Here is a 24,175-nt window from a genome sequence, read left to right on the forward strand (position 1 = left end):
GCACCCTTTGCCCGGATCCGTGGGGTTCGCAGCGGGCACGGGCGGGTCGGCCCGGATGGGCGCGGGGTTCGCGGCCCCCTCCGGGCGCTGCGGAGCGGCTCGGGCACCGGGGGCCCGCTGAACGCCGGAGTCGCCGCCGCAGAGAGAACTTGTGCCGGCGGCCATGTCCCGGCGCGGAGCCTAGTGCTGAGCGGAGCCCCCGCTGGCCCGCCCGCGCCTGCGGTCGCCCCGGACCTCGCAGCCCCAGCGCCGGGAGTTCGCTGCGCGCTCCAGACAAGATGGCGCGGCCGGTCCGGCGAGCGCTCGGGGCCCCGCGCCGCTCGCCTTGTCTTCTCCTCCACTGGCTGCTGCTGCTGCTGCTGCTGCTGCTTTGGCTGGAGCCCGCATCGGCCGCGGCCGGCCCGCGGGCGCCCTGCGCTGCCGCCTGCACTTGCGCTGGGGATTCGCTGGACTGCGGCGGGCGCGGGCTGGCGGCGCTGCCCAAGGACCTGCCCGCCTGGACACGGAGCCTGTGAGTGCCGCCCTTTCCGTCCTCCCCGCGCCCCGGGACGCTGTCACTTGGGGACGGGGCGGCAGGGGTGTTACCCCGGGAAAGGGGTGCGGATTGAGTTGCTTGTATGTGAAGTTGAATGAGCTGGAAAACTGTTCGCGTGGGATCGTAGTGGTGGTCCTTGGGGGTCCGGAGGAGAGAGGGCGTGCGTGCGAAGAAGTCGGGATGGGAAAAGCGTGCGTCTCGTGAGGGTCTGGATGTGCGCGAACGTGGGTCTTGGGGATCTGGAGGAGGAAAGTGTACCTCGTGGGGGGAGGGATGTGATCGACCGTGGGCCATGGGGTATGAAGGTGAGCGAGTGTGGGTCTTGAGATTCTGGAGGAGAAGAAAGTGTCGTGGGGGTCTGGAGGTGAGTGAGCGTGGCTCCTAAAGGTCATCTGGGAGTTGGTGAGTGGGTGGGATTCTGGAGGTAAGAGAATGTGAGTAAAGAGTCAGGAGGTGAGGGTGTATGTCTGTGGGTGGAGAGTGGGAAACATCTGGAGGGGAAAGAGTGAGGAAGTCTGTCTGGGGGTCCCCGGGTGTTTCTTTTTTTCTCTTCTGTAACCCAACTCTCTGTTGTCTGAGCTGTTTGGCCTTCCAGTGGGTAATGAATGAAGGTGACTTTTGCCTCCAGTCTTCCATTTACATTATTTATTAGTGAGAGTGTGTGTAGCCGCCTCCTCATCTCCCCGGGACCTTGGTGGCCTGACTTGGCTCAGGCCCAGGGCAGAAGGACACCCTCTGAGTCCTTCCCTGGAGGACCCCCTGAGTTATCGGGCTTTGAGAGTTCCTGGAGATCTGTGACCGCTGGAAGTTGGTCCTTTTCCACCTGGTTGGCATTTTAGGGAACTGTGTTCCAGACCCTTCCTGTCTGTTCCCTAGGGGACCCATTGGGCTTGACGATCCAGTGGAGTGGGGCCCATCCTCTAGCATTTCTCCTCTATAAATGGTGCAAATTAGTTTTGGAGTAGTGCTACTTTGGAAGAGGGTGCCAGACTCTGGGTTGATTTAAGCAGAGTGTGTTTTACCCGCAAGAGGCTCTTTTCTGTGCTGTCCGGATTTGGGCTTATCCGGACTTGGTGGGACACTTCTTACTGGAGGCTTGGCAGGAAAACAACACCACCACCACATTAGATTTCTGTAAACATGGTAGAATGTCATAGGCTTTCAAAATTTCTGACAAATCTAGTCCATGAGTCAAAATGCTGTCCAGTTATCAGTAATTAACATCTCTGCAGAACTGTTAGTACCTTCCAGAAGAGGCCTAGGTTGAATAGTTCTGCTTTTCAGTTGAATAATTGGACATCTTTCCTAGAACATAGAAGAGGCACAGTAGTAACCTCAGGCGGGACATTCACTGTTCAAAAAAGAGAAAGAAAACTGGTGACACCGGTTTTAACCAACACCTGTGGCTTGATCTAAGAACATGTGGTCTGGGAATCTGGTTGCCATGAAGGGAAAGAAGGAAAGTTAATTCCTTTCTGACGTGAAGATCCTGTACCTTTGAGAGCTGGGCACAGATCTTTAACTTGGACCACGCTGCACATGGGTGATCGGTGATCAGTCCTACAGAGTCCTGAAACTGGACCGTTGACTTATGTGTAGGATTTCTCTTCAGTATTCTGCTGTTTCTTTGGAATCCCCTTAGGGAAAACCAGTGATCACGGTGTGGGTTTTAACACAGGTGGTGGCTGTGTAAGGTAGTGGGAGGTAGAACCCAGCGTTGTCATTAGGTAGTATTGTATTTAGTTGTGGTAGTCTTGGGTATTGTGGGTTTTCCTTTACATGCTCTTAGTTTTTTAAAAAGCTAAATCATGTGGGTGGAATCAGACTAACATCTTAGGTGTTCACCTGTTGGAAGACTGACTCCCAATGCCAGGTGTCAGTGGCATCGTGGGGAAGGCACTTAGTTCAGAAGTGGCGGCTTCCTGGAGAGGACAGGGTGTCCTCTGTTTTCACTTTCCTGTGGCCACAAGATCCACTTTGCCTTGCCCTTTAATTTCTGGAGCAGAACTACTGGTTGTTTGGAGGGCTTTCTGTCTGCCTAAGGAGTGACATTTCACAAGTCATAAATACCTTTAAAATTGCAGTCTTTTCTCTTTTCCTCACACAGTTGATGATTAGTAAATACCAAACTGGCTGTTTTGAGCTTCAGTTAGACTTGATTATACTGATGATGGTGTTAACTGATTCGATTTTAAGATGTGAGTAGTATGGCTTCTGGTTAGTATGTAGCAATGTGGTATTCAGTACAGAATGTATATCCTTTGAAAAATGTTTGTGAAGTTTTTTTTTTTTCTGATTAAAGAAAAAGCAAGCAAATGTGTTTTTATTTTTCCCTAGACTTCAGATTTCCCCATTTAAGTCATTAGTCTTATTCTAAATTTTGCATCAGGATATTTATATCTTTTATATTCCTGGCTATGATTCAGTAAGACTTTAGGGGAGAAAGTCTCTGTCTCTAATAAAATAAAATATCTTATAGTTTCACCACGTTTACACCCTCTGAGTCCATTGTGTCTAGAAAATGCTTTGAGCTAGTTTATAACCCCATGAACTAGATTTACTGCAGCTAGTTCAAAAAATTTCAGGCTGTGGGTTTGAGATAGAAGGGGACCTGTGGCTTTATGGAATTTTTTTTATTTTTTTTTGCTTTTGTAAACAGTGCATCTAATTTTGGAGTTGCTCCTAAGCCCCGCATAAGGAAAGTAAAACTCTTTAATCGTGGATGTAAATGCAGTTTGAATAGCAGAACTGGAATGGCGCTGGGAGAAAGGAAAATATGTTCATTCCCAGGGCCTGAGGATAACTTATTCAACACAATAACTTATAGTTGTGGTAGTTGAGCCATTACTTGAGTTTGCCGTCCCATTACGGTGCGATTGGCCTTGTCCATCCAGCACGTTCATAAATAGCTCCCAGCACTGCCACTCCCTATTCCAACTTCCCAGAACCTTAGAAGAAGTTGAACTTCTTAGAACTCAGATGTTTTCTTTCTTTGAAATGGTTTTGGAGAGCATGGCTTCAGAAGCTGTTGAAGACGCGTTAAACACAATTTACCTTAGACTCTTGTCTGTGGCATGAAGTTGAGCACAGTATTGCTTGCTTACAGGATCTGGCAGCTCAATGATGACTTAATGGGATTGTGATAGCAAGGCAGGCAGGCCCTGGAGGAGGAACAACTGATTCTCCTTCTCAGTGTGGAAGGAAGATGACATGGCATTCGGAAGCAAGGACATCCCTTAAAGGTCACCAAGTCTGGTTATTCTGAGTCACATTAAGACAAATGTATTGATTTGGGTCTCTTTGTATTTTGTCTCCCTTCGTGTTTGCAGTACCGAACCTGGGTGACTTAATCGAACCTCTGTTGGTTTGGGCACCAAAGTGGTGCCTATGATTACATTAGAAAATAAACACAGGCCCTGTGGTGGTTGCCATTGTAGTTGGGAAGCAAAGAGGGCCTTTGTCTTTCAAATTTTACAGCTGTGCTGGAAGGCCCAGGTGTTCAGGGTGTTGTGAATTAAGGGTTTGGAAAATACTTTCCATCCTGTTTATGCAAATTAGATTTAAAGTGCAGATGACCAAATTGTTCCAGAACCTAAGCTGAGATTCTTGTGTGTGTGTGTATGGTTTTTTTTTTTAAGAAGTAGATTGTTGCCTGGATTACCCTGAGGTCTTCCCTTCTGCCCATTTTCCTCTTTGAGCCTCTGTATCACTTAAGAAGAACTCAGCAGACCATGAACATCTTCCGACTGGTGGGGATGGGCAAAGGGTTTTTCTGAATAGGGACCCTTTCGAGCACAGGGTAGTGGGCAGAGAGAAAATGTGAAAAGTGCAAGTGCTTTTAAAGTTTTGGGCAGCTTTAGTCTGAGCTCAGAGTCCTTTTCTTTGCAACAAGTGTCACAAGCCTGGCCTCAGTTCCCCTGCATGATGGAGCACTTATCTGTTAAGAGTTTTCTGACACTTTTTTTGAGGTAAGGGGAAGTCTGGGAAATGAAATTGGTTGCCTTTTTAAGGGACAGGATTTAAGTCCCTCTGATAGGAAAGTATGGCCATAAAATCTAATTTTTGAGGACTGTGAAATTAGGAAGTGCCTGGAGACCCCCAGGGCCCAATACAAAAATGAACTGTGTTGGCCCACGGTGCCTCTTGCCTTTAGGGTACGTCAGGGCTGTTCTTGCCCCCCCTTTCCAAGGGACTGCATTAAAAAGAAGCGTGCTTTTCTTTTCCATAATTACACTGGGTCACCAGATTTCCCAACCTTTGGACTTTTGAATGTATTGTAGGCAGTAATTCTTCATCTCCAGAAAGATGACAATTCTGTGCAGAGTAATGAGAGCTGGTTCCCAGTGGACGTCCGGATGCGCGGGCCCGCCAGCCCTGCTCCAGGGGCTGCAAGTTTCTCTCCCTGCCGTGTTAATGCCTTGGCCTGAGTTCCCCACGCAGCCTTCCCTGAGCACGTTGGGATGGCCTCTGGCTGACCTTTCTCTCCCTCAAACACCAAGCTCACAATGAAAGGGCCTCTCCCCCATTCTGCAGAGGTGTCTCCCTGGTGCAAAGGCTTTTCAGCATCTTCTCTTTCAGAGTGGACAGGAATGCGAGAGAGCTACTGGGGTTTTGTGTGACTTAACAATGCCCCCGGCCCAGTTCTGTGCACCTGCTGTAGCCCGGAAGGTCTGTTATCCGGGGAAGGAGGTTGTTTAAAATAGCCATTGGTTATTTTAAAAGTGACACCAGAGAGGGAAATCTGGGAAAGGGATTCGTAGAATTGAAAGTCGCTATAAGCAATCAAGGATGTTCGTGGTACCAAGGTCGCTTGGCTTAAAACTGAAAGGGATTCCTCTGACTTACTCCATAAGTTGAAAGACTTCAAGTTTCATGAGCAAGCCTGATTTTCAACGACTTGTGAATGAGTTTGGTGATATTAACTCATTAGGGACCTTCCCCCTCCTCAGCAACTGCAACTTGAAACCCTGGGGGTCTTCTAGAGCAGGGCTCCGGGCTGTGTTAATATTCAGAGCTGTTTACAATGGATGCAGTTTCAAAGGCTGAAGGCATTGTCTTGAGACAGGAGGGAGGAGAGGTGGGAGGAAAATTCCCAGGCAGAGGAGGGGAAGTATATAAAAATCTCCAATGTTGCCTGGCCGGTGGCGAATTTAGGAACCGTTAGTGGTGTTTTTTAATGACTTAAGCATGGCATTGAACCTGTGGGTCCATTCCATCTACCTCCTGGCTTCAGTTCATGGTGTCTGTCAGTAATGTGGTTGTCTTCTGCTTTTTTTTTTTTTTTTAAGTGTCTCCTGACTTCTTTTAAATACATTTATTTATTTATTTTTGCTGTGTTGGGTCTTCGTTTCTGTGCGAGGGCTTTCTTTCGTTGCGGCGAGCGGGCCTCTCACTATCGCGGCCTCTCCCGTTGCGGAGCACAGGCTCCAGACGCACAGGCTCAGTAGTTGTGGCTCACGGGTCCAGTTGCTCCGCGGCATGTGGGATCTTCCCAGACCAGGGCTCGAACCCGTGTCCCCTGCATTGGCAGGCAGATTCTCAACCACTGCGCCACCAGGGAAGCCCTGTCTTCTGCTTTTGTTTCACATTAAAGTGTGGGAATCCGTCAGAAACTCAGATCTGTTTTTATGTCCTCATGGAAAGAAGTAGGACTTTGAAGACCAGAGGTTAAAATTTTCACAAGAGTTAACCCTCTTCGAGTTATTTTTTCTGTATAACTGCAGGGTTTAGAATAGTAGTCCAGACTTACGTAATAATTGGCCAATTATAGGACTAAGGCTGAGAAATTTTCTACTGAAGAACTTGATAGACGATTGTTGCCCTGAAGCAAAATTAATAGTTAAATCAGGATTACAGAAAAAATGAATATTGTGATTTGTCTGTGGTCTAATTGAAAGTTGCCAATTTGTACCCTGGTTTTGGTTTTTTATGGGGTTTTTTTTTTGGTGGGGGCATGCTTATGAATTTTTCTTATCCAAAGGCTTTATGCTTTATGCATTTCTATACTAGTATGTTTATATAATTTAATACTTTACGTGTGGTTTCAATATAAGTACTTTACGCATAATCTTCTGAAACGCAAGCTATAAACCCAGTCTGCTTATAAAAGTCGCTCTGTTTTTTTTAAAAAGCTGCTTCCCTATTTCCCTGGGTTTCGTGCGTTTCATGTCCTGCCTTTAGGTGTTCTCTTTGTCCTCTGGGTGGGCATTTGATGCCCAATTGTACCCTGGGTCTTGGGTTGGGTTATTGATGGGGAAAAGAGCCAGTGAGGGCAAAGCTTTCCTTCACTCTTACTCAATTATTTGGATGCCTCATCCCTGCTGGTCACACCCAGTGCTCACCATTCACTAGGGAATAGTGATGAAGACATTGGAAATTATTTCTAGGGTCCATTCCTGGCTCCACCACCCTACAGCTGTGTGTGTGATTTGTGGCGAACCTCTTCCCTTTGTTTCTAAAAAGGGGATCATAATATTTTGTCTTAAGCTGCTGTGAAGACTAAGTTAGGTGACACATGTATTCAGCCCAGTCCAGTGTGAATCAGTCACCTCAGGCTAAGGCCCCAGTAACTCACGTTTTGCATCCTCTCATGGCAAGTCTCTCCAAGTCAGAGTTCCTGGTGACAGAGGCTTCCTGGGAAAAGTTTACTTTTCTGATAATGAAGATCTCTTTTGGCGTAAGGAGGTGGCAGGGCTCACAACCCAAACAGCCTTCTGCCGTGAAGTTTTTGGTGGTACGTAAAGAGTGAAACTTTATGTGCCCTTGGGAAGCTCAGACAAATTCAGGGGGGAAACTATGAACAGTTGCAAAAAATTATATGAATTATGCAATTAGCAAAAATGATTGAGGTGGTTTATAAATGTATTCCAGTTGTGCAAATACTTCTGTCTACTGAACATTACCCTTCTGGGAGGTGGGGTATGGGAAGGAGGCCGGGAAGTGAGAGGCCCTTAAACTAATAATTTTATCCCATTATTTCCCAGGGTTTCATTGAAACTGAGCCCTATGAGATTCTCTGTCAATTGCTTGGAAACATGCAGATGTGCTCTTCCAGTCAAGGGTTAGGTTGCAGGCTGGGGCCGACTGAATCCTGCGCTGTACCCACTTCTCTTTGGAAATGTTTGGGGGAGGAGGTGTGAGGGGAGATGATTGTGGGGTTGTGTGCAGAGAGCTGGAGAGCTCTGACATTTTTCGTTTGTTTTGGTTTGTTTGCCATTGTACAGTAACTTTGTAGGGGACACGGGCAGTGAGCACAGGGTCATCTGAGGAATCTGGCAAGGATGCCACCTGAAAAGCCGTTTGCTTTTGCTCATGCACCTGTACCTGCATCCCTTCCCCCGTGAATGGCCATGATTCACAGCCTTGCCCACATGAACGGCTACGATTGTTTGCGTCTTTATTACTCTTTAATCTAGCATAACCGGTAAAGCCCATTGTGTGAACAACCAATCCGTTCATCTCTGCAAGTCCTAATACATCTTGGTTTCCTTATGAACCAGGATGCAGGTTCCAATCACTGCTTGTTCAGTTTATTTTGGCAAAAGGTGGCATTCAGAGAGTTTAAAGAAAGCATGGCCTGTCTCTTTTTAAGCACTTTGCATTGATTATTCTTTAAACTTTTATGGTGCCCAGGTCTCTAATCTTTTATGATCTGCAAATATTTTTTTTCTCAAGTTGTCTTATTATTCGGAAGAAAATGAATGGAATGGGTGAGGGTCTGCCCTGCAGTGGAGTTGCCTAAATGATAAGAAACAAGATAATGGAGGGTTTTTTTTTCTGCTGATTAAAAACAAATCACACAACTTCATCTTCTAAGACTCCTTTGTACAGCATTTAGCAAGTGTCCCCCTCCCCCACCTCCACTTCCTCACTTCCTGTCCTTTACTCCTTCCACCAGTTTATAATTTGCCATTCAAGTAATGTGGCGCTTATTTTGGCCAGGGCATACATTGCACTGATAAATTCTTTCTTGCTGGATTACCTACTTGAAGATAGCCTGTTAGATACAATGAGAAGAAATGAGCACTTTAGAACTGGAGAATGGATAATAATCTCGCTTTAGTTCCAAATTTTGTAGTGGCCTTGCTCTTTGTTTGAAAGCATTTGTACCCCCAGCAGTGGCACTTTGGGCTGGATGAAAAGACATTGACACACGGGGCTCTGCCTGGGGAGTGACAGCTACTCACTCACTGGCAGTACCCCTCCCCCTCCTCCCCTCCCTCCTCCCCTCCCTCCCCTCCCCCTCCTCCCCTCCCCCTCCTCCTCTCCCCTCCCCTCCCCTCCCCTCCCCCTCCTCCCCTCCCCTCCTCCTCTCCCCTCCCCTCCCCTCCCCCTCCCCCTCCTCCCCTCCCCCCCCCTCCCCCTCCCCCCTCCCCTCCCCCTCCTCCCCTCCCCTCCCCCTCCTCCCCTCCCCCTCCTCCCCTCCCCCTCCTCCCCTCCCCCTCCTCCCCTCCCCCTCCTCCCCTCCCCTCCCCTCCCCCTCCTCCCCTCCCCCCTCCCCCTCCTCCCCTCCCCTCCCCTCCTCCCCTCCCCTCCCCTCCCCCTCCCCTCCCCTCCCCCTCCTCCCCTCCCCTCCCCCTCCTCCCCTCCCCTCCCCCTCCTCCCCTCCCCTCCCCTCCCCTCCTCCCCTCCCCTCCTCCCCTCCCCCTCCCCTCCCCCTCCTCCCCTCCCCTCCCCCTCCTCCCCTCCCCTCCCCCTCCTCCCCTCCCCTCCCCCTCCTCCCCTCCCCTCCCCCTCCTCCCCTCCCCTCCCCCTCCTCTAAAAAAAATTCTGAATTAATGGAACATTAGATATGCAGCCAAGAACTTAAAAAACTAAGTCACTTCTGTTGGTATAGGGTGTTTTTTCTTACCTTTTTATTAGGGAGTTTACAGGCATCTACACAAGTGGACAGAATAATGTAATGAAATTTATGTACCATCCCCCAGCCTCAACAAATAGCAGCTTACGGCTCCTTTTTTAAAAAAAAATTTTTATAAAATTTTTTAAAGGTTACTTTCCATTTACAGTTATTGTGAAATATTGGCTATAATCCCTGAGTTGTACAATACATCCTTGAGCCTGTCTTATACCCAGTAGTTTGTACCTCTCATTCCCCCACCCCTATATTGCCCCCCCCAACTAACCGCTAGTTTGTTCTCTGAGTCTGCTTCTTTTTTGTTATGTTCATTAGTTTTTTGTATTTTTAGATTCCACATGTAAGTGATATCATACAGTATTTGTCTTTCTCTCTCTGACTTATTTCACTGAGCATAATGCCCTCCAAGTCCATCCACGTTGCTGCAAATGGCAAATTTTGTTCTTTTTTGTTGTTCCATTGTGTGTGTGTGTGTGTGTGTGTGTATATCACATCTTCTTTATCCATTCATCTATTGATGGGCACTTAGGTTGTTTCCATATGTTGGCAGTTGTAAGTAGTACTGCTATGAACATTGGGGTGCATGTATCTTTTTGAATTAGTCTTTTTGTTTTTTCGGATATAAACCCAGGAGTGGGGTTGCTGGCTCGTATGGTAATTCTATTCTTAGTTTTTTGAGGAGCCTACATACTGTTTTCCACAGCGGCTGCACCAATTTACATTCCCACCAACAGTGTACCAGGGTTCCCTTTTCTCCACATCCTCTCCAGCTTTTTTTATTTGTGTTCTTTTTGATGATAATGGCTCCTCTTGTTTGAGCTATGCCTTAATACACTTGTCGCCTTCCATTTGGAAACAGATCCAAGCATATCACTTCATCTGTAAATGTATATAGGTTTTTAAAAATTAAGATATAAGTATTTTTTGAGAAAGTTTAAATTTCATTTCATTCACTGTGGGGTGGTTTAAAGAAATGTGAACTTGAACAGCCTTAGGGGGAAAAATCAGCATTTATTTTGAGTCTGTTTTTTCCAAAGGGAATTGTGGTAAGCTATACATTTAAAGAATGTTTATTGAGTGCATACTGTGTACACTCTTAATTTATATGTTCTCAGAATACAGTTTTTCTCTCTCTCTTGTGGGAGGTACTTAGAAAGTTCTTTTGTGCTAGAGTCCTTTGCCAGAAATGTGTAATTCTGAGGAACTCTCATCTCTCCCTATGTAGCTCTTAATTGGGCGGTTTCTACTATGCTATTAATTGTTGATTAGAATCCTTTAGTGAACAAACATAATTCCGAATGGGTCATTTAAAAAGTGATATTTCAGATATTGTTGGTTAATAGAGGGGTAATTAGCCATTGGTTGTAGTTAAGTCATGAGTCTGAATTGAGTTAACTATTGTTTACTTTGTAAGGCCTGACCCTCCAGCTGTGGCTACTTGAGGCTGCTTTAAATAGAGTTAGAGGCACCCTGGAAGAAAATCTCCCAAAAGCAAAGAACTACAGTCTTGGAACCCTCTGTGCTTGATTTAAACGTCACACAGATTTGAAAATGCTTTTCTTCAAGTAGCTGCAGAATGCTTTGGTTTTGTTTTGTCAAAGTCATAGTTTAATTTCTCCACAGCCTGTTACTTTGTTGGTTAGGAGAGCCTTTTAGGACAGATTTCATGCTGGTTTCAGCTTAATTAGGAATCCAAATGGGAGTTACATAGTCATTCACTTTATCAAAGTCTGTGGAATGATTTCCATTCGATTTCTGAAAATCGAATTCTGTGTAGATTATGTAGTGTTCGTTGGTTTTAAATGCTGTCCAACACGGTCAGGTTAAACTCATGGTTGTATTAAGCTTAATTAAATTGATATCATACTTGATTAGATACCATCTTACGTGGATACTGTGTTTAGGAAAGTGGAAACACAGTCCAAAGGGTTTAAGAAAGATTTGACAGGGGAGGAGGTGCAGGGTGGGGGGTACTTAGAATTGAGAAATTCTGACTGAGTTTAATTTCTGTTTTGTAAATTAGGAGAAATTCATTCTTTCATCTGATTTCAGCAGTGTGATACCTTGGTCCAGCAACATGCATCTTGCTTATATTTTATTTTATTTTATTTTTTTTAATTAAAAACATTTTTTTTCTTGTGATTTCCTCCCTCCACCTGGGCTGGTGTGAGTTTCTGGCACACAAGCTCCCAGTGCTTGCAAAACTTATAAACAGCCAGAAGAGCTTGTTGCTTCCAGGAAGTTGGTTGTTGATCCAGCAACGTGATGGATGCAGAAGCTACAGCTCAAATGGGATGGGGTTTCCTTTCGTCTTGGGAGGAGAGGAGATCCAGAAAGCGATCTGAAATGTTTTATAGCTCTTGAGGTCTGCCTCATCCCAAATTCCTTTGAATGTTTTCTCAGATTTGGTGTCTGTGTGGGACTCTTGGCCACAGTGGTTTGGCCTCATTGATGGTTGTGTTTTGTCCAAGAGAAAAATCTTCTATGGAGCTTTTTGGATTCTTTCACAAGTTCATTTGAAACAGTACTGTGAATTGATTAAATTATATTACATTCCAGACTGTCCTAAAATAAAGACTTGCTGAACTCAAATATTATTTTTTTTGTGGGGGGCTGTCTAGGGAACTTTATTATATGTGAAATTTTGGAGCTCAGTGTATCTTTCTGGGCAGAAATGAGCCCACATTTTCGTTAAGCTTCTTAAAGGGGTTCTTGACCAAAGAGGGATAAAAATTATTGACCTAAAAGGAAAAAAATTAGTTGTCTTAAAGCTGTGAAGGCAGGAATGTGGATTGATGGAAAAGAGCCCATGGCTGGGTATCAGGAGACTTTGGGTTTTGTCCCAGCTCTGCCCCTGATTGGCAGTGTGACCTTGAGCTGATCAGTTAATTTCCTTTCTGTAAAGGGGATGTATGACTTCTACATACATACCGGTATATGAGTCTATCCGAATTGAAGCAAAGAAGGAATAAACTGACTACTCATTGGATGGTAAGAATCAGTCAATTGATCTGTGTGTCTAGGATACTTACTTAAAAGTCCCCTTTGCATATTTGGTGCTTCTGAGTGGAATCCTCAGATGGATGCCCTGGGCAGCAAAGGGAAACATGGTGTGCTTGGGGGACTCTCAGTGAGGGAGTTAATGAAGGGGGCAAATACTCCACCGTATTTCTTTCTTTGATCGTTGCCTCTTTTTCCCTCTGGCCTGAAGAAAACTATGGAAGCTGGTGCAGACCTACTTTAGATCTTCAGTTTAGCTTTTTAAGATCTTAGGTCACAAAAGGCAAATAAATTAAGGGCCTGTTTTTTCAAGAGTCACTCATCTCTGCCTTTCTTAGGGCCACTGCAGGCAGCATCTCTCTCAAGTGGGCCTTCATTGCGTAGTTCTGATGAGTGACGTTGTAGGTGGTGTTGATAAGCTGCCTGAAATGAGTAGATGAGCCCCCTAGAGCCGATTCACTAGTAATCGCCTGAGGAAGGGCAACTACACACCACTTCATCAGTCCTCTCTGAGCTGGCTCGCCATTGACAACATGCAGGGAACGTGGTGGGTATCGGCGTAGCTTTTAACCCTTTTACCAGGGAGCTCTTTTGAGGTTGCCTTTCAAGGTGGAAACTCAACAGCTTAATATGTACAGTCCAGGGCCTTGAGTTCTCCAATTTTGAAGTCTTTCTTGTACTCTTTTTTTGGTCAAGTTCATACCAAGTGACCCATCTGCCTGGGTCTTTGTTGGTTCCCTCTTGGTCAAACACTGGTCTTGAAAATTGTGATCCCTGTCATAATTGGACTCCTCAGAAGACTTTGTCGTGCCGAGCCAGGGAGCTTTTATTTTCTGTGTCCTGAATATCCACCTTTCTTCCACGTGGAGTTTGTTTGTGCCTTCCGTGGAAACTCTTGGGCTTTACTTTCCCTTCCGCTCATTCTTTGTCATGTACACTTTCGTAAGGTGGAACCTTTGGATTTTTCTCTCTTTTTTCTTTAGAACTAGTTCTTGGAATCTGGAACCTTGTTTGGGGCTACAGCTAAAATGCAGTGAAGTTGGAGGCACAGTTAGTGGTTTAGAACTTCTTGACAGGAAGTTGAACAAGAGTTAGGGACTACTTTAGGACTAAAGGAAATGATCCAAAGAACTAGACTTCCATTTTTTTAATATTCTCCCTTTAAGACCTAAAGGTGGCCTTTGCCCATGTGCTTTCTGAGATCAAAATAGGCCAAATAGTCCTCCCACTCTTCCACAAGCTTCTTCTGTCAACATTAGACACTCTCTCTGTTATTCGCTTGACCTTGTTCCGGTGGATTTATTATTTGTATCTTGTCCTCTCCCAGAGGAAAGCGTCTCTCTGGTTAGGTAAGTTTTCACACATCCCTGTCTCTTTTTCTCCACTTAGACTTGAAAGCAGCAGGATTGTTCACTTTCATGTACCCAGGAATCCTTGATAATTATTTGTTTGTTGCCCGATAGCTCTCCTTCTTGGGGCTTGGTGCACCTTTTTTCTGGGCAGAAAGGATCCCATGTTTTCATTGTGTCTGAAAAGGGTTCTGTAATTTACCCTCCAAGTGTGACTACTCCTAATTGACCTGTGCTGAGGACTTAACAAAAGGGTTTTTGGAGTTTAGATATAAGGAGTAAAAGGCCATTTTCTTTGTGCTGAAGATCTGTTTTCCCATGAAGAGTCAGCTGATGGGTAAAGGGATAAATTCAGGAGCTTTCTTCAGTTGTGGTACTTCCTGTAGCCCGGACCTTCAGGGAGAATGCATAGCTTGTGTTTTGTCTGAATTTATATGTTGAAGAGCACTTTTGCAGAGAATATTTGACCTAAAACAAAAATTATAGATGGGCCTCCCTTCCTTTACCCTTTATCCTTATTTTCTACTCTCTGCTTGAGAACCACTTCAAAGAATCAGATGTGTTGGTGCCAGACGCCATGCAGTTATTGTTAAAAGAATTTGGAAATATAATTGAAAACAAACTTTGTTGAGCAGAGCAGATCTAGGCGAGTTCTTACTTTGAGGGAGAAGGGAATTCCAAGTTTTTGCTCTATTTGGAGCTGATGTCTCTGAACACTTGTTCTGCGAGATGAATCATCTGTGAATTCTACATCTGGGAGTTATATATTGGGAAATGGCATTCTTTTTAAATGTAGAAGAAACACAAAAGCTTAAAGTTACATTGTAGTTGGAAAATTCTAGTCAGAGTTTTAAAAAATGAGCACTGAGGTGAAATTGGCAGAATGATTAGACATGAGCTTGTGATCCCTGAAATAGACATGTCCATATTTGGAAAGCAATATGACGGCCACACTTATTTACTGGGACCCCTCCCTTTGTTTTGAGACAGATGACATTTTAAAAAAGTCTTATAAACGTCAACTTATCAGAATCATTAGTTAAGGCAAATGTGACATGAGAGTCTGAATTTATTTTAGCATTTGTCTTGAACTTTTTGAGTTTAAGCCGTGTTAACCCATGAAGAGGCCAGAACAGTGCAGCATTTCAGGATCTACTGGGGAAGATTATACTGTGTTCCTGCCCTCTACAGAGCCCCCTTCATGTCACATATGTGATGATGGGGTTGTTGGTGGTGGAGATGAGGCAGCCATGCTTTTAGGTGGCACAGTGGTAGAAGTGGTGGTGCTTGTGTCTAGCGTCCTGGGTGACTTTGGGCAGTTTACTTAGCTTCCCTCTGACTCAGTTCCCTCTTATGTTAAATGAGGATAATCATAGTGCCCACCTTACTAAACTTGTTATGAGGACAAAATTGAAATAATTTATAATTGTTAGAAGGGGACCCAACACATAGCAGTAAGTTTGCGTTTTTGCATCAGGACACAGGGACGTGCACTCATTTACTTGTCATCTTAACTCTGTGAAATACCTCATGTCTTTGTTATGTATGAGGCCCAGAGTGGTTGAATAACCTGCCCAGAATCTAGCACCTTGCCAGAGTTAGAACCCACACCCGACACTACATAACGGTATTTAGAAAGAATACAGTAAGACTGGCGTTGTCTGCTTTCTTGTGTTTCTCTTGCCTCCCTTTCAAGTTTCTGAATTCCTTGAGGGCTGTGATTGGCCGTTCACCTCCTTGATGGCCTGAAGCACCTAACACTTAGTTCTATGGACGGTGCTCCGTAAATGGTGTCTGGAGCATGATCTAGAAGAGCACGTGTCTTCGTTGGCAGGCTGGTGTGTCAGCATCCATTTCTGGTGTGCCCCTTTGGTGCAGGGGGTGGCAGCCTGCGCGTATGTCTCGCCATCTGTTGTTTATTGTTTCTGCGGGCTTGTGGTTTGTGTTCCTGTTCCATGTTTCTTTGGTTTCTGGAGCAACTGCGAATATTATATGCCCGGAGATCAAAAAAAGTAAACTATTTATAAACAGTAAAGTATCCTTGGGTTTGGAAAGTGTTTTTCTCAAATGCGTGTGTATTTGGTGGCTTTATTATAATCCCACTGATGTATCGGCAGACAATTTGCAGATCGAGGCACATTTAAAAGATGGGCGAGTCCTAGGCTGGCCTTGTGTAACCGGCTTACAAACAGCCTTGGTCATAAGGCCCTGGTGTTAACACTGACCTGAGTGGTGTATTTTTAACTCAAGAACATATAAACAGTTAGGCCAGCCGATGGAGTGTGTACTCTGCCGGAGATCCTTGGTGTGCCTTGGGCTCTGCGGCCCTGTGAGCTGTATGTGGTCCTGGGAGACGGCCGTGGCCATCAGTGACCCACTGCCCGCCCCCCCCCCACTTCATTTTAAGAAAGGACTGCAGCAAAGCTGGAAAGCAGGTGATTTGTTGGATCAATTTTATGTTCAGTTTTCCTTTATAATCTTTGTGTTGTGCAGACTTGACGGGCGGTAGAGAACTTTCTACTCCCATCTCTTCTGCTCCACCCCCTCCAGCCACGGGGATCTTGGCAGGAGTCACACATTGGAACATACGACTCCCGTTGCCTAACTGCCCTGGCCGTCCACCTGCCTCTCCCGCTTCATCGATCCCTCCTACCTGGTTCCGTGTGCACCGGCCACCACTTGGGACTTTTTCCAGGCTCTTGGAATACTGCACGTGTCACGTGTCCCTTACATCCTGTTCCCTCCGCCTGGAGGAGCGTTCTTCCCTCTCTGCCTTGCAAACTGCTGCTCATTCCCCCTTAAATGTCTCTTCTCCTGGAGACCTTTGCTGACCTTCCCTCTGGGTTAGATTCCTGCCTCGGGGACCCTGCAGTACTTCATACAGAAGTTCTATGTCCTGATTTGATTAATATCTCACTCCCCCATTAGACTATGTCAACGCCCTGGAAGCAGGCACTGGCTTTGGTTCAGACCCACTGTGGTGCTCCCGTAATCTAGCATAAAGCCTGGGACACATTATAATGCTCAGGACAGATACTGATACAGATGGAGCTGTTGGTATTCATTCTCTTGGGGGTGGCCAAAAAGTTTGTTCGATCGATGAGCATGTGGAGTAAAGTTCTTGGTGAAAGTGAAAAATGTGTCTTTTATTTTTACTTAAAACTGAACGAACTTTTTTAGCCAACCCAATATGTAGTCCTGAACGTCTTACAGAAATACCCTTCCCAGACAACTGGGATAATTTAACCCTCCCAGGGGCTCAGCTATCTGTCATTTCTATACCTTGTCTCTGATAGTTTGATAGTTTCCTCCATCCTCCACCAAATATTCGTGTTGAGGAACTTAAAAGAATGGAAAGGAAGAAGAAAGAAATGGCACCCAAGTGGAGAGATGACAAGTACAGGCAGCTTCCATGCCATATGAAGAATTGACTGTCATTTTAGTCCCTCTGTTGTGGGAAGGTGGCTGTTAAAAGCCCATATCCAAGTACTGTTCCTGAAACCCGTTTTCAGTTTAAGGGACTTGCCTTCCTTCTGGGTCTCTGGTGTCAGGTGGACCAGGCCCGGCACCTGCCTCCGCGTTGTGTTTGGCAAAGGAGCCCACAGTGCATTTTCCACCTGCCTCCATGTTCTCTTCTCTGCTCTCTTGCTGGAGCCAATGTTTGGAGTCCATTTTTGCAGAGTCAACACTGCAGGGGAGGGTTGCATCTTACCTAGACCAAGGCTGTCTCGACACCCTTCCCCTGTGGTTATTGTGCTCAGTTTATGCTGAGCCCCGGCCAGGCAGCTGGTTTGGGTTGCCTGGCTCTCCTTTACTTTGCTAAGACCTCTACTTTGACAGAGAGGATGACCAGGCCAGGGTCATTTTTTTCCTCCCTCTTTGCTGGCAGAGAGAAAGGCTGTTCTCCTCGACCAGATGAGTTATAAGAACACTAAGGGCAGCGGCTTTCCTGGTGGCGCAGTGGTTAAGAATCCGCTTGTCAATGTGGGGGACATGGGTTCGAGCCCTGGTCCAGGAAGATCCCACATGCCGCGGAGCAACTAAGCCTGTGCACCACAACTACTGAGCCCGCGTGCCGGAACTACCAAAGCCCACGCGCTTAGAGGCTGTGCTCCGTTACAGGAGAAGCCACTGCAGTCAGAAGCCTGCGCACCGCAACGAAGAGTAGCCCCCACTGGCTGCAACTAGAGAAAGCCCATGGGCAGCAGTGAAGACCCAATGCAGCCAAAAGTAAATACATACATACATACATATATACATACACACACTAAGGGCAGGTTACTGTGTCCTCAGTGGTTCAGTCCAAAGTAGAAACTTAGGGATTTCCCTGGTGGCACAGTGGTTAAGAATCCGCCTGCCATTGCAGGGTACATGGGTTTGACCCCTGGTCCGGGAAGATCTCACATGCCACGGAGCAACTCAGCCCGTGCGCCACAACTACTGAGCCTGCGCTCTAGAGCCCATGAGCCACAACTACTGAAGCCTGTGCACCTAGAGCCCATGCTCTGCAGCAAGAGAAGCCCCCATTCGCCGCAACTAGAGAAAGACCGCACGCAGCAACGAAGACCCAACGCAGCCAAAAATAAATAAATAAATTTATTTAAAAAAATAGAAACTTAGAGAGAAGCTTCCAGTGGCTGGAGGCAGTTTGGGCAGACAGATTTCTAAATCTGGCCCCTTTTTGCCTGGTCCTCAGGTGTGGGCAGTCCCCCAGAGATGCTAACAGGAGGCAGTGGAAAAGCTGTGTTCTGCCTGTTGTGCTGTGCTTCAGATGTTTATTTTAACGGTGTCAAGGTCTTGGGCTCTGTAGGAAGACCCTTTTGGACCCGGTAAGCTGAGGAAGGTGACTTGATGTTAAAGGGGTTTTGTGCCATTAACCTGCTAGCCTAGTTACCATGCATTTATTTAATTTAATTGACTGATTGATTGATGGGCTGTGCTGTGCAGCTTGCGGGATCTTAGTTCCCTGACCAGGGATTTAACCCGCGCCCTCAGCAGTGAAAGCGCCGAATCCTAACCACCGGACCACCAGGGAATTCCCCATGAATTTACTTTATTTACTTTTAATTTTCTGGTGACACATGGTAGACACATATAGTGCATAAAGAGGAAACTACACAAGAAAAAAGAATAATTGATCTTATTCTCCATTGATAAATATCACTTCGGTGTATACATTTCCAATAATGTCTGTGGTTGAGTAGTATTTCAAGTTATATTTTTTTAAACAAAATTAGGGTTACTATTCACGTGTAATTCTGCTTTTAAAAAATTTTTTAATCGAGAAATAATTGACATGTAACATTATATTAGTTTCAGGTGTATGTACAACAGAACGTACGCTTTTTTTTTTTTTTTTTTTTTTTTTTGCGCAGTACGCGGGCCTCTCACTGCTGTGGCCTCTCACGCTGCGGAGCACAGGCTCTGGACGCGCAGGCCCAGTGGCCATGGCTCACGGGCCCAGCCGCCCCGCGGCATGTGGGATCCTCCTGGACCGGGGCACGAACCCGCGTCCCCTACATCGGCAGGCGGACTCTCAACCACTGTGCCACCAGGGAAGCCCTGTGTACTTTTTTTTTTAAGACTCAGTATCATGAATATTTTCTCCAACTTTAAACATTTAAATAAATATGGTTTAAGTCATAATTAGACTTCCCTGATATTGTGTATTTAGGCTTTTTCTTAAACTGTGGTAAACATCCTTATACATATATGTTTATACATCTCTTATTTCCTTAGGATGAGTTAAATCTAAGTTGCTCTGGATATGCAAATTCTTAAGACTTGGTACTGCTGTTCCTAAGAGGCCACAGATTTAAGATTTACATGTGAAATTTTGCCCGTTTTCCCTTCACAAACATGAGATTGCTGTCTTTCTCTAACCATACACCAGTTTAATACATGGAAATGGCATTGGATTACTTTAATCTGTGTTTCTTCGGTTGGTGAGGCTGCAGATCTTTGCCGGTGTTACCCATGGACACTTGCTTTTTTTAAGTTTCCTTCTTTTTCTCAGGCTCCGTTAGCCAAATAATTTCTCTTAGTGCCCTCAACTGTGAACTTTGGGCTCGAACACACATCCATATCCCTAATACTTAGAGATGATGTGTTTCTGAGAGCATGAAAAGCCTCCCCCCGCCCCAGGTGTAATTGCCTAGAAAACTGTGCTTCTGTGTGGGTGTGTCCATTTCCTAGTGCAGTTTTGCCTCTGAACTAGGAAATGCCTGTGTGTTCTTCTTAGACCAGAGTTGATTGTGCGTCCCAGAGGGGGATGTCACAGTGGCTTTGTGGGTCCCCAGAAGTCGCCCCGGCCTGCCACCCTGCCTGCAGAGCGAGCCCGCCTATGCCCACCCCACCCCGCCCCATCTGTGGCCGGCATGCCTGGCACCTCCAGCTGGTAGGAATCAGAGCAGATTAGCGTGGCGGAGAACCCTTCAGGAACAGCTTCCAGCAAATGGAAATTATTTTTAAACAAATTGATGTGGTTTTTCTGTCAAACCTACTTGGAGCATAAACAAGGTTGGACTGTAAGCAGCTTCCCTTCCACAAACGAGCCCGTGTTTAGAATGTGGCTTTCGGCAAAGTAAACATGGTCTCGAAAGTGAGTTGTCCTGGTGTGTGTCTGATTTGAAAAGCAAAAGTAGTGCCCTACCCAGCGTCCTTGTAGACTGCCTGATGGCCCTTGGGACGTCCCTTCTCGCTCATCTCTCTTCCTGCCACAAATATCATGACTTTCTGGAAAGGTTTAAAAGGTAAGGAGTAATTTGGTGTTGAAAGGGAAAGAAACGCCAGGTTCACTTCTGTGGTAAGATCAACATTTTAATCTTACCCCTTTGCCAGGAATATCAAAAACATCTTGTGAAATACGTAGCTCTGTATGAGTGTGGGCGTGTGGACACACGTACCCTTTGACCTGGGCATCTTTGAATTGTCTGTGCCTTACAAGGTAGTTCCTCCATCCCAGGGACAATGTCGGCTTTATTCAATTGGCCCCAGCCTCCCTAGAAGGCGAAACAATGCTTTTAATGTTCTGATTATATATTAATGAACAACCAGGCCAAGGGACACTTGCCAAAAAAGCTACAAAGTGAGAAAGCCACCAATATCAGAGTGAACTTTGCACTCTGAAAGTGTGAATGATGTTGGGTGAAAGAAGTTTATTGCATAAGGGGAGCAACTGGAATCTCTTTGATGTTGGTTGGCATCCTGGCCCCATTAGACTTTTGGACTTCCCAGTTAACTGCATGTTTGCTGGCGAGGGCTGGGCTGTGGTGTGGTACCTGCAGTCTAGGGGGGACACGTTCTTGACCAGAAGGGACCCAGCACACCTGTGGGGGAAGGTGGGGAGGGCAGGGGATGTGGAGGTGTTGGCCATTTGCATCTGCTTTCAATCAGCGTCAACAAATTTTTAATATAAAACTGAAACGTATAGTCTCACCACCCCCCGCTCCCAACTTTTCCTCTGGAAGGACTTTTCCTGAAATAGCATGCTCTTTTTCTAAAATCTGCCTGCCTGAACCACAGAAAGGGGTCAGATCTTAATCAGTTAGATCTTAATCTAGCTAATTTATTTTCTCCCCATTGTGGTGACATTTCCTCCTGCCTCTGGCTTGTTCTTCATTTTTGAATGGCTGGCCGTCGGGAAAACCCTGCTTTCCACAGCCTTATTAAATAATTACTAAAAAAAGAAGAAAAAAATGCTCTTTTGAAATCTTGAGAATTTGTTTTCTGTGGGGGAATAAACTCCAGCTGAGGTTTTCCACTTCTGACAGAGTCATGGGCAGAGCTATTGTCATGAGTGTAGTATAGTTTAGGAAGCAAGAAGGAGTTGATTGGGTGGAAGGGATTTTAGAGGTGGTGCCATGCCTTTACCATCTGAAATGTGGATATTTTGCCTGTACCCCACTTCATTTATCTCCTAGCACTTAGAGGAAAAGGTTGTTTCTGCATTTGTGTGGTAGAGAAGTAGCTAGGTGGCATTTTCAGTCTGGAATTTTGAAAGCCTGTTAAGGCAGAAGGTTTTGTGCTTTGTTTTTTATAACAGATTCATTGAAATATAATTTAAATATCATAGAAGCCATCCTTTTAAACTATGTGATTCAGGGTTTTTAGTATATTCACAGAGTTGTACAACCGTCACTACTGATTCTAGCACATCTTCATCACCGAGGGACAAAACCCTATTCCCTTAGCAGCCCCTCCCCACTCTTTCTTCTTCTCAACCCCTGGCAACATCTGCTTTCTGTCCCTCTGGATTTGCCTATTCGGGACATTTCATATAAATGGAATCATGTGATAAGTGGGCTTTTGTGTCTGGCTTCTTTCACTTAGCGTAGTGTTTTCAGGGTTCTTCCATGTTGTAGCATGGATCAGCAGTTCTTTCCTTTTTATGGCTGAATAATATTCCCTTGTATGGATAGACCACACTGGGTTTATCCGTTCATAAGTTGATGGACTTTTTGGCTAATGTGAATAATGCTGCTATGAACATCGGTGTACAACTTCTTGTATGAATGTGTGTTTTCATTTGTCTTGGGGAGATACCTAGGACTGGAATTGCTGGGTCATATGGTAGCTCTGTGTTTGAGAAGCTGCTAGGCTGTTTTGCACAGAAGCTGCACACCCCCTTTTGCAATTTCATCAGCAGCGAATAAAGGTTCCCATTTCTTCTCAGCCTCACCAATACTTGTTATGGTTTGTCTGTTTAATTATAGCCATTCTGGTGGGTATGAAGTGGTATGTCCTTGTGGTTTTGATTTGCATTTCCCTAATGACTAGTGATGCTGAGAATCTTTTCATGTGCATCTTGGCCATTTGTATATCTTCTTCGGGGAAATATTTATCCATTTTATTTGCCATTTTTTTTTCAGCTGTGTAATTTGTCTTTTTGTTGAGTTGTAAGCAGGGCATGTTTTAAAAAGAGGTCATAAAATTTTGGATGAATTGAATTCCCCAGATAGAGAAATCTCCCTGTTTTATGTTCCTTAGGTGAGCAGAATTTTATTTTTAAGATTTTAAAGACTTTTAAAATCTTCAGGTAGCAATATAACGTGCAGCCCTTGCCTGGTTTATTTGCTTGACTTGTCTCCCTGTTTGTAATCCCAGGCGAAGGAGGAAATGTGGCAGAACAGAACAATAGTTATGCCTGCAGCAAATCCAGATTTCAGACTCTCTGGGGGAGCTTACGTATCACGCCACGTTGGCCCCTGGGAGAATGGGAGAACTTGCCCTCCTGTAACCTAAGGAAATGTGCTGTGCACGTGCATTTACAGCCAGGCCTGACCATCTTCTCTGCAGTTCCTGTGCTCCAGGGCAAGGCTGCCTCTGCCGACAGAGCTTCGCAGCTATAAATTAGACAGAAATGTGGTCCTGAGGCTGTCCAAATGCAGGCAGGGTAATTGCTCTGGACAGGTTTACAATAGGGAGGTGTGAAGTGCTTGGTGCAGACCGGAAGCTGGGGGGAGGGCCCCCACGTTGAACTTGGGCGGCTTCGGGGTGGTAGGCTGACACAGCTAATTGAAAACTGTGGCCCTGGTGGCTTTTAATGAGAAAGGAAGCCGAGGCTTTGCAAGCGGTTTCCTTTACAGCGAGAAGCCAGAGGGAGAGCGGCTGGTGGGGTTACTCAGGGGGTCAGTACTGCACCTCTGCAGGCACTGGGAACCCTGGGCCTGGGTTGGAGGACCTGATGGCCTGTTATTTGTTTTTCATTTCTTACTCCCTAGTCCCCTTCTAGGTGAGCGGAATGGAGAGAGGTGGGGGTCCCAGGTGGTCGTGTGGCACTTGAGAGAAGGCCGACAGGTACGCTTTGGGAAAAGCGTTGACAGCCCATCTTTGGCGACCCACCGATTTAGGTGGACTGGCCAGTGGGCTGATTATTATTGAAATGGTAATGACATGGTGGCCTTCTGTTAGTCCTCCAGGGATCCAGTAGGCATTTTCTGACTCTTCCATTGACCTTGGAGTCTGAATCTGTGGTGCCAGGGCCTGGGAATCTGCATTTTAAGCAGTTCTACGGGGCACTTGGCTTTCAAGTGTGAAGTGTGAGGCTCATTGCCCTGGACGGTGGGCTCTCTTAGGCTCAGCTTCACGTCCCTGTGGTACCAGCTGCCTCTTCCCCTGTCTCCCGCCCTCCCTCCTCTGCCGTCGCTTGATCCCAGGTGCCTTCTGAGCTCAGGTGACAGAGGATTGGGTGTTTCCTTCACCAGCTGAGCCTTCTCCTCCTTTCAGGGCCTTTGCCTGTGCTCTCATCCCTGTGCCTTTTCTGCGTGACTTGTATTATCGTTCTGGTCTCAGGTTAAACTGTTCCTCAGACAGATCTCCCCAGACACCCGGGTGAGGGTGGCCGAGGTCTTGTTCCACGATGGCCTTTGGTACACATCTCTGGTTACTCGCTCAGCATCCGTCTTCCCCTCCTGGTTGTACACTCCTTAAGGG

The 24,175-nt window shown here is 45.9% G+C and overlaps 1 protein-coding gene across 1 annotated transcript in view; it reads left to right on the top strand.

Moving 5' to 3' along the window:
* Nucleotides 1-278: 278 nt before the first annotated feature.
* Nucleotides 279-24,175, top strand: part of LRIG1 (leucine rich repeats and immunoglobulin like domains 1) — a gene marked incomplete at both ends in the record, with an annotated part of 119,277 nt that continues 95,380 nt past the window's right edge. The window contains one exon of the mRNA XM_079712713.1: nucleotides 279-511. Coding sequence (XP_079568839.1) covers nucleotides 279-511 — 233 coding nt within the window. The remainder of the gene's footprint in view (nucleotides 512-24,175) is intronic.

This window comes from Hyperoodon ampullatus (assembly GCF_949752795.1).
Source record: "Hyperoodon ampullatus genome assembly, chromosome: 10".
NCBI classification, from domain to species: domain Eukaryota; kingdom Metazoa; phylum Chordata; class Mammalia; order Artiodactyla; family Ziphiidae; genus Hyperoodon; species Hyperoodon ampullatus.